Genomic DNA, 11,364 nt, shown 5'->3' on the forward strand with positions numbered 1-11,364 from the left:
ATATACACGAAAATTTTCCCACACTCAAGTTCATTACGGAATTACAGAGTTGACCCTGTTTCATCAGATGTCAATAAAGACTGAAAAATCGTCCCCTGTTGCAATTCCGGAGAGATTGTTCACGGATTGCTGCTCTGAGGAGAGTGTTGAATTACCGCAACTTTTTGACAAGCTCAACAAGTGCAATACTGTTTACGAGCAAATGAACTGCTTTGGAATCTTGAAACAGAAAACTCGTAGCAACCAAGGTTTTTTGCTTATGTTTAGTCGGAGGAGCATCACACGATATTTACAGATTTGTTTGCTGTCTGCTATTACTCCCCGAAACTCAGGCTTTACGGAAAAGCACAAATGTGCTCAGTATACCATTTTTTATAAAGTAAAACACTAGTGACACTGTATTTCAAGAAGGACAAGGAGAGTATCGTGAACATTTACAGTGACCTGACCGATCTTCTCTTGTCGAACGATTTCAAGCTTCCTTACGGATCTACCAACGATAGTACGTATTGGCCTTTTCGTTTCTAAAATAGTTACCTCCAACGATGTTTTGTGTCTCTGGATATCCTTACCAGAGATTCTGCGTGTGATTTCTCCAGACCAGCTTCATCGCATTACTTCCTTTTTCTTCCCCGTCGTGTCTTCCATCCTCCAAAGTACCACCATCCAGATCGATCATAATGTAGCTGCCATGGAGTCCAATGTGGCCGAAATCCAGCAGCAGTGCATCTCCACATGCTCTTCCATTCTGAAGAACACCAACCTTCTGCTCCAAAGCCTTCCCTCGTTATCAGCAATGGAGCTCTCGCAATGGGAGCAAATCGCAGTGGACATGATGAAAACGCGCTGCGTTCGCGTTGAAGACGCGCTGGCTGCCTCCCAGCTGTGGGTTCGCATGCAATTACTGCGTCAAACGCCAACGAAAGAGCTGCTGTCGGGAGAGAAGCGAGTGCTGAGCGAGGTGAAGGCGTGCGGGACGCTGCGAGTGATGATGCATCGCGAATGTGTGTTGAATTGTCCGATCGGAGAGCTGCACGAGATGGGATTCATTCGCTATGTGGTCATGGAAATCGCGGCGATGTCGCCCAGTTGCAGCGAGGAAGTGATCTGCATGCTTCAGACCGCAACGCTCGTTTATTCCGCGTATTCCACGCACAAAATGAACTTCCCAGCACCGCTCACTCGGTCAATTTTGAATCTGATTCTCCACCATTTGGACAATACAGCTCGAAAAGTGAGTCGCGTTTGCGAGGAATCCTTGGTCAATTTCATCAAGCAAACCCCTGTACGTTCAGAAACTGTTCTTTTGATCGTAGAAAGGCGTGTACATCTCCGTGATTCAACCCTGTCTGCAAACCGCGATGACCGACGCCAGCACATCTCGCCGCACCTTTTCGATTCTCTCCGTTCTGCTTCAATGCGATTCCGCAACGAACGTTCTCTCCATGCATCCATCCCTCGTCACCCTGCTGCTTAACCAGCTCTCAGAACGAAATCGCTCCTACTGCTCCCAGATCACCTCCGTCTTCCTGAATTTGCTGATCGGAGCCTACGCAGAGATGCCTCGCTCGCAGTGGATCGCGGTTTGCATCGATCCCATCGTGGAAATGGTCTACGCCTCGCCCGACGGGCGCGTGAACGTGTTTGACTACATTCTCCCCGCGATTCTCAACATCAAACCGAAGCTTCTGCCGCCTGCGTTGCGCGAAGAAAGCGCGGAAGCTTCGCATTCATCGACTTCGCTCTTCGGACTGGACCTGTTCTTCTTGAATGTTGCACGCTCGCATCCGGAAGATCCGGTGACGAGCGCGTTGCTGGAGCTGAGCGTGATGAATGTGGAGAAAGAAATCGGCGTGGTGGGGAAGAAGAACGAACCGTATCTCATCGAAGACAGCGAGAACCCGCGGAATATTCGAAGAGCGATGGAATATGCGCGTTGTGGAGTGGATGAAATCCGAATGAGCATGATGAAACTGGTAACGGAATCGCTTTATGTGGCTTTCGAATTGTGGGATTGAATGAATAGACGACGCAGGCGATTTCGGAGCAGGAATGGAGAATCATCGTAACGATCGTGAATGAATCGTGCCACACCGAGAATCCGCAATATCGCCACGATCTGAACGTGAGCTTCACGCATCTCACAGAGCGCGTGATTCTCTCAACGCAGGCTCTTTTCAAGCAAGCGAAGGAAGTGTTCAATGCATCGCTTCGTGCGCAGAAAAAGCCGCCAGTTTCCTCGGTTTCGTTGGAGTTGCTGCGGTCTTCGCCTGCACTCGAAGAGTTCTATCGTCCTCTCCGGATTGCCATGGAAAACATTGCGTTGATTTGGGATTCACTGATCGGAATGATTCGAGCGGACGCACCGACGCACACATTGCTGATTGTCACGGATTTGCTGCTGGTTCTCTGCACATTCTTCGATTCTTCGGTACAAAAATCATCCTGAATTTGATTCTGCATAGTCCGCTCTGCCCGTCTCTTCCCTGTTTTCGATCGATTCGTTCTCGCATTGTCTCGCTCTCTTCCTCAATCAGAACCAGCAAATCCGCCAAACCGGATCGAAGCTCGTTCTCACGATCTATCGCAATTTGCAGCCTTCCGATCAACTCGCAGCGCTGTGTCGCCAGATTTTGGAGCGAGGTCTGGACTGGAAGGAACATCTCACAGACTACAAAGTCGACATCACGGCCACGCATTTGGCTTCGTACTTCGCACTGCTGCAGCCAAACGATGAATCGAAGGAGTTTAGCGAGGATTCGGTGTCGCTTGTGGATCGTTTGGTGCGTGCGATCGACGAAGATGCTGCGAAAATGCACGAATCTTCGGACTTCACTTCGTATTTCATCCCCACATGCCAATCCGCGCTCCGTGCTCTATCGCTAATTATTTCTTCATATCCCGCTCTGCTGGATGATATGAAACGATGCAAAACACTCCTCAAAAACAGCTTCTTGATCTTCCACGAAACGCTCAACGTTGTAGCGGACAGCGATATTTTTGCTGGAGAAGAGAATAGTGAAGATCCTCTGTCTTCGCTTCTCTCGAAGGGACCGATTCAGCCTTCGTTAGGAACGAATTCTCCTTCCGAAAACATTCCAATCGCGAAGAACAAACTGGATTGTCGTGGGCACATCATCGGCGAAGCGGATCCTGAACAAACAGAACGATTGAAACGCTTAATGCTGAGTAGCTGGCTCACTTGCAAGCATTCCGTTTTATTGATAAGCTCCATCATCACCTTATTGGAAGACAAAAACTTTGAGAAGAGCAAAGAAACGCGTCTGCCTGCTCTGGACGCAATTCGAAGTTATCTTCGAAATGATGCGGTGAACGAGAATGAAAACGAGTTCATCCTCACAACGGACGATGTGATTTTCCTGGTTTGGGACCTGCTGAGTTCGATGCTTACAATCAAACACATTGGAGGAATCGTGTTTGTGGCCGATGCGATCACTTCGATTCTGAAGCGAGTGACTTCATTGGGGCAGTGGAATTCGTTGTTAGCAGGGTACGAATGAGCCAGCGTTTGCTTTGATTCTAGCTTGCCTTCCTATTTCATGTCGATTCTCCTCGATGAAAGTAACATCAACAACCAGAACTTTATTCTTCGCCGCTCCACCGGATTCAGCCAGGCATTTGCCAGCGTTTGTTTGCTCTTTTCGTTCCAGCTAGATCCTTTCTTCCGCTCCCTCGCTCGTGAACCCTTTCCTCTGCAGACTCTTTGTGCTCGCCGCTCCTTCGGTGGATTACTTCCAAAAGCTTCCTGCGCAATGCATTCATCCTTCTCTCGTCTTCCCTAGCGAAGAGATTCGAGTCGAATTTGCAGGCTGGTTCGAGTTTAGTCCTCCTGGAAGTCGCGAGTCCACGCGCTGAACATCATTCGACAGCTCTTCCTCGATCGCAAAGTCGCGATTGAGGATTACCACAACGAGCCCGCGTTAATGCTGGCGATCGAGGCGCTCTGTTCCAACGTGTAGGATCGAGAAGGGCAGTGCGAACGTAGCTGGTCGGTGAAGAATAGCGGGCTCATGGTGTACACAGTGGTTCTCAAAAAGGTGCTGAACAACCGCGTGAATGAGGGAATGGACAACAATTTGAGTGTCCACACGTTCTTCGCCAAGTATCCGTTCCTTCGAAGCTGGTTCTCCATGCGATTGATGGAAAAAGAGTGGTCTCGTAGGATTTCTTTCTGAGTTTGTCATCGCTGCAGGGGAGGGGAGCATTGAAACTGCCGGACTGGATCCAATCCTCTTCGCGTTTATCGTTCTCGCTTCTCGTTTGAGCGGTTCCGTTCAGCCGATAGAAGGTATCTCTGAGAGTTTTACTCAACCGAAAGACGCGTGGATTCAGAAAACAACGCAGATCATCAGCGAAGTCAATGGCAGTCCGAATCTATTTTGTCGGACGATGTCCGCTCGCGCCATGGTAATCTTGTTGCGAAACCGATTGAGAATGAGGCGATTTTGATCCCGATGTGCGACTATGTGGTGTATGCGCAGTGCATCATCCGTCAAATCTTGATGGATCCTTCGCTCAGCCAGAACACTCTGCACGGATTGCTGCTTCAGATTTTGTTCATTTCCAAAATGGCGATGGATCGGGAAGATTCGGAAACGATGACGCAGCTCGTGATCGATTTCATGAATAATCTGGACGTGATTTATTCCCGCGCCAAAGTCTCATTCGTCAAGTTTACCTTCACTGAAGTAGTCGTTTTTCTCTGTTTTCATCGCAGATCATGACGCTAATGATTCATTACACCACGCAATACGACGCTGTCATCGCCACGATCACGATCAACCAGCTTCGCACGCAAGATCAGACAGCTGGCCACCATCTTCTCGTTCGCGCGATGTATTCATTGCTCGTAACGCTCACGCTCCGCGTTCCGCTTCGCAATGTGAATGAGGAGCGATGGAATCGCGGATTGAGCTCGTTACGGAAAGTTCTTTCGCAGAAAAGCGCGCACGAAGTGGTGGTGGCTTTGAAGAGCCTGCGTCGGTTTTATCGCCGATTGACGGACGACCAACGAATGAATTTGTATCAGGAATATTTGAATACGGTTGTGGAGGTGGTGATGAGCCAATTGATGGAAGATGCAAACGATTACGCGATGAAGCCGTATCTCAAAACGCTGGTTCTGCTACACCGCTTTTTGCCCGAGATGTCGATTGAAATGGTGGAGCGAATCGAAACGATCTGGACGAAGCATGAGAATTTGGAGATTCGGTATTGGATTGCTCGGTTGTGTGTGTCGATTTTGATCAAAGGAGAAAAAGGAGACAAAGGAGAAAAGGAGAAAAGCGAAGCGATTGGATCGATCTGCAATCGAATCATCCTTGAAACAATAGAAAACATCGATATCACTCTATCGTATCGTTCGATGCTTGCAGATCTCTGTCTGCTTCTTGACGAGGTTCATTCTTTGTCGCCTCGCTTCAAAGCTCTGTTTGTTTTCCTTGCGTTATGGAACCTCGAGGATTCCAATCACTCCATTCAAGACACAATTCTCCGATTGAATTTTGTGAAGCGAGATGGGCATTGTTTTGCTCCTGGAGTGAGCCAAACACGCGAAATACTGCTTCAATGTTCGAAGGAAGAAGCGGTTTGTAAGGAGTATGCGTCCATTGCTTCGCGCGTGCTTTGTAAATTTGTAGAAAGGAATATGCCAAGTGAATTGACGAAAGAGATGAGTGATGTGAGGATGATTGTTGTGAATAATGGATAGATTTATCAGAATGATAGCAGTTGCGTGATTCCTTCTGCTGTGGTCGCTTCTCTTTCGTATTTCTGTAAGAACGAAGAGATGAAGGAATTGAGAGAGAGACTAGATGAATGGAAAGGTCTTAGTGAGAAAGAGCCACTTTGGAAGAAGGTCGAGGAAAAGAAGGCAGATAAGATTTATGTCATTGAAACGATTCGTGATTCCTTATTTTACTATTGCTTGTTTGAAACAGAGCGATGATTGATAGGATTAGAAATAATTCGAGAAAGTGCGTGTGTGTTTTGAAATAATACTGAGGAATCGAAAGAAGTATTGATTCAAACAAAGTGATATTCCGCTATGTTTTTACGAACGATAAACTCAATATATCAATAAAAGTGTTTTCCTTTGAGTTGTTAAGTAGGGGTTTTTTGATTTAAACATCAAATCAAATTCGATTGTCTCAGTTCAACTCTTCGATCATTCTACAAATGGAGATAACGAATCTAAACATCAATTACATAATGAATTGGAAATTGACGGCTAAAATAATCTGAATTATGATAATAATGTTGAAAGAGAGTCAATTCATGTTTGGGTCCTGAATGAATGACCAAAGAAAAAAAGATAAGAGGTTTGGTACAAACATCGAAAGTGAGCATTGAATATACAGGTATATTAAATAGAATGAAGTGTATAGATCCAATGCTGTAATCACTGATTGTGTTTGACCCTAAATGTAAGAATGGAATATACAACATCTGTAAATGACATGAAATCAATCGAATACTACTCAAAATTCATTTCATTTGAATTAATCGATAGGAATATAAGGTCGAAAAACCGTGTGTACATTTGGAACATCTATGTACAATCAATACTTAACATTTAAAATTACTTTCCAATGTCACTAAACGACAATAATAACAACTATATCCTTCAGAATAGATGGATGTTAGATTTGGAAGATCTACATTCAATCATTTCAAATCATTCACTCATACTTCGCATTGTCAAGGAACAGGAATCAAAGAATTTTCTCCCACGTAGTGCCTTATAACTGATTGTAATGGACTTTAATGATGGAAGATCTACATCAATCATTTCATTCACATTTATTCAGTACTTTCGATAATTGTTGTTAAGGAATAACGGAATGCATTATCACCTAATGTAATGGATTGTAGATTTGGAAGATCTATGCATCATTCAAATATACAATAGCAGTTCAATACCTCGAACCACAAACGAACTGCAACAGAAATTAGGAGATTTACTTCCAATTGTACCAATTTGAATGGATTGTAGTTGTGGTAGATTCTTCAATTCAAAGTCTCCAGCAAAATCATTGAAACTAGATCCACCAATTTGAATGGATTTCAATGATTCACAATTCAATATGTGGAATGATTTCGATTGGAAGCATGTCTTCGAAACTTCCGCATAGCCTAGTGGATCCCACTGATCTTGTTTCACGCGAGTAAATGAATTCTTTCCGATGTTGATAGATTTCAATCGATTCAATCCATCGATTTTGAATGTTTGCACTGATTCAAAACAATCATTACCGATTTCGATTGATTCCAAATTATACAACAATGAAACATCCCAATCAACTAATATACAATGGTCAATCAGTTTCAAATGTTTCATTCCGATATTCAGTGGTTCTGAGCCATTTCCTTCATACTCAGTATCACATTCAATTCCATTACACCACAAACATTCTTTCACTTCCCGACCTTTTCGATCATATACTTTTCCATATCCATAAGAAATATCATCACACCAATATCCTTCATATTCAATCGCTCCATTATTATGATAACTCGTTCCATAGCCAAATCGTTTCCAATTGATCATTATGCCCTTGTACAACAAGAATCCATCATCATCATACATTTCACCATATCCAAATGGAATTCCAAACTTGTTTTCTGTCAATACCAATCCTTCAAATCGACTTCCATGATCCAAATCCACAATTCCTTCTTCTACTACTTCTATGGATTGTTCTTCATTATATGAAATATCACCAATTTGATGACTTCCAAACACTTTCAACACTTTCTGCTCATCGAGGACAAATCCTTGATTTATGAATATTCCATTATCGAATTGCAATACTACACACACTCTATTACTCAGTATAATAGAAATCCAGCCATTTAGTTTCATTTCTTTACCCAAGCATGCCTGCACATTTCGGAAAATGGAACTATCAACATGATAGTAACTAATAGCAGAATTGACAAAATCAGCAATGCTTTGCATCTAAATAAAAACATTTTTAAACACTGTTATATCACAACGTTTGTTTTTGTTTAAAGTCATTTTGATTACGAATGTTATTCTCATTACTATGGTAGTTTCCATATTATTAGTTACTAAAAACAATGATATTATTATTCTCAATTCAATTTTCTGTATCTGAACTTTTTTCTGGGTATTATAGAGTATTCCATCACTTTGCTTTTTTATCAATATCAAATAAAACATTTTTCTTTTTTAAGTGAATTCATTGTAATATTAGAAGTATCACTTTTCATATGATACTATTGTAATGCCAATGCTTCTCGTTTTTAATAATATCACATCACAGTCATTAAGATGCATTTGTATGAATAAGGCTTGAAATGATCATTGTGTTATTGAAATGCTCTCATTTTTACGATTTTGTTGAAAAAGAAAACAATAGAAAAGCTTACTAACTATTCTGGTCATTCACACATAAAATATGGTATTATTTCGTATTATGATACGATCAAAATGTTAAGGAATCACTGATTTAACAAAATGAACGAAAATATATATCACATCATCATTGGTAATAGAAAAACATAAACTACTGCTTAGATACAATAATTGGTATAATCTCGAGGTTCCTTGAATGAATGGATATCGATCGATTTGCTTAAAGACTATTTAAAAGATATATATATATATATATATCATTAGTTTGGATGTAAAGTTATTTATCTACACTTTATTCTTCAGCCATATACCAAAACGGTAGACATCATATTGATGAATACCAAATTGATTAGCATATGGTTTATTTGAGGAATATATAAGCAAATGCCTCATTGATTTTTCAGTCTAAATCCTTCATCCTTCTTCTAATATTACTATGCGTAATTTGATTTTCTATCATCCATTGTGATGATGTCAAAACAAACATTTGTTTAATATAATATACACCAACATATAGAAGAATTATCTTCATGATCATGTGGATATGATTGATCTACTGTTACACTATCAGGGAAAAAGGAATAAGCAACATCTACAAATGAATGTTAATCCATCAAACAATACTTGAAATTGATTTTGATTGAACGTTCAGAAATGAATAATAAGGAAGAAAAACAGTTTGAACATTTGGAACATCTAGATACGATCAGTGTTTGATAGTTTGAAATACTTTCCAGTACCACTGCACGAGTTTGTTCGAAACTATATCCTCGTGAAGTAATGGATGTTAGATTTGGAAGATCTACATTCAATCATTTCAAATCATTCACTCATACTTCGCATTGTCAAGGAACAGAATTCATCATTCCATATTCCACGAAATGAATACCAACCTAGCTCAATGGATTGTAATGATGGAAGATCTACATCAATCATTTCATTCACATTCTTTCAATACTTTCGATTATTGTTGATTTGGATTCTTGGAAAGCATAATCACCTAATGTAATGGATTGTAGATTTGGAAGATCTATGCATCATTCAAATATACAATATCATATCAATACCTCGAATCACAAATGAACTATCATGGAAATTACGTGATTTACTTCCAATTATTCCAATTTGAATAGATTGTAATTGTGGTAGATTCTTCAATTCAAAGTCTCCAGCAAAATCACTGAAACTATAATCACCAATTTGAATGGATTTCAATGATTCACAATTCAATATGTGGAATGATTTCGATTTGTTTTTTTCTCTATTAAATATCAAGCCATATTTCTCCAATACAGCAAATGAACTGTTTCCGATTTTGATAGTTTTCAATCGATTCAATCCATCGATTTTGAATGTTTGCACTGATTCAAAACAATCATTACCGATTTCGATTGATTCCAAATTATACAACAATGAAACATCCCAATCAACTAATATACAATGGTCACTCAGTTTCAAGTGTTTCATTCCGATATTCAGTGGTTCTGAGCCATTTCCTTCATATTCAATATTCCTTTCAATTCCATTAGACCATTCACATTCATTCACTAATTTACCATATCGATCATACACTTTTCCAATTCCAAATCGCTTATCATCACACCAATATCCTTCATATTCAATCAAACCATTATAATGATAACTCGTTCCATAGCCAAATCGTTTCCAATTGATCATTATACCCTTGTACACCAAGAATCCATCATCATCATACATTTCACCATATCCAAATGGAATTCCAAACTTGTTTTCTGTCAATACCAATCCTTCAAATCGACTTCCATGATCCAAATCCACAATTCCTTCTTTTACTACTTCTATGGATTGTTCTTCATTATATGAAATATCACCAATTTGATGATTTCCAAACACTTTCAACACTTTCTGCTCACTGACCACAAATCCTTGATTCATAAATATTCCATTATTGAATTGCAATACTACACATTCTCTATTACTCAATATGAATGAAATCCAGCCATTTAGTTTCATTTCTTTACCCAAGCATCCCTGTACATTTTGAATGATGGAACTATCAATATGATAGTTATTAATAACAGAATTGACAAAATCAGCAATCTTTTGCATCGAAATGAAAACCATCGTTTTTATGATTGAGTTGTCGTTATTTTCGACTAAGAGCATTTGCTATATTTGTCACATAACACTCAGTATCCTCGCATAGTACTCTTCAATATGATGAATAGAATAAAATGAAAAAAGCAGTTCTCTTTATGATAAGCACTCTTCCCAGATTCCTAACATATGTAGATCCTTGATAATTGTTCTAATATTCTATTATACTTCAGATATTTGTAATGAAGAAATGTGTATTACTGTGTAAATAACACACAATCATAGACATTGTACCCATAATTGACTTTCGATGCTTAGCGTATCTATGTTTTATACATCACATAACCACTCCTATCAATCCCTTTTTCTGTCATTTCAGAATCATTTCCTAAGTCTGTGGGATCCCACAACTTTACATCAATGAACAAAGTGAACTAAGTATTTTTATTTTAGGTTGATGTCCATTCCTAGATTGGTCAATCGTTTTTACTGTCATTTACATATAGTCAACATCATTGAGAGTGTCTCTTAATCAATTTGCACCCGATCTGAGTAAGATTCGTTTGGAACGGGATGAAATCGATCATAAAAGAGAGGAATACATCAACAAGCTAAACGAAGCAAGAAAGCGCCTAACTTGGGAGAATTTTGCTTCCGTTCCTGTGGATTATGAGCCAGATTTGCGTAAAAAGTATGCGGAATTAATCGCTATTTGCCAAAAGTAGGTTTTTCATAGTACTACTTGATTCGAAAGGAATAAGGCATACGACACATTGGACGTGAATGAAATGGCTCTTTGCGTATATGAAGCATCCTTAGATCCGAAACTTCGACCCGAGATAGAAAAGCTCTATGGTTCTGCTTTATCAAAGCTTTGGAATAAGTTC

The 11,364-nt window shown here is 40.2% G+C and overlaps 1 protein-coding gene across 1 annotated transcript; it reads right to left on the reverse strand.

Annotated features, from left to right (window-relative positions):
* Window positions 1–9,442: 9,442 nt before the first annotated feature.
* Window positions 9,443–10,393, reverse strand: GSBLH_T00000287001 (uncharacterized protein; the record flags this gene model as incomplete). Its single annotated transcript, XM_013038472.1, has 1 exon — window positions 9,443–10,393. The coding sequence occupies one exon, from the start codon at window positions 10,391–10,393 to the stop codon at window positions 9,443–9,445; it is 951 nt and encodes a 316-aa protein (XP_012893926.1).
* Between the last annotated feature and the right edge of the window lie 971 nt (window positions 10,394–11,364).

Source organism: Blastocystis hominis, assembly GCF_000151665.1.
Source record: "Blastocystis hominis, Singapore isolate B (sub-type 7) whole genome shotgun sequence assembly, scaffold_0".
NCBI classification, from domain to species: domain Eukaryota; class Bigyra; order Opalinata; family Blastocystidae; genus Blastocystis; species Blastocystis hominis.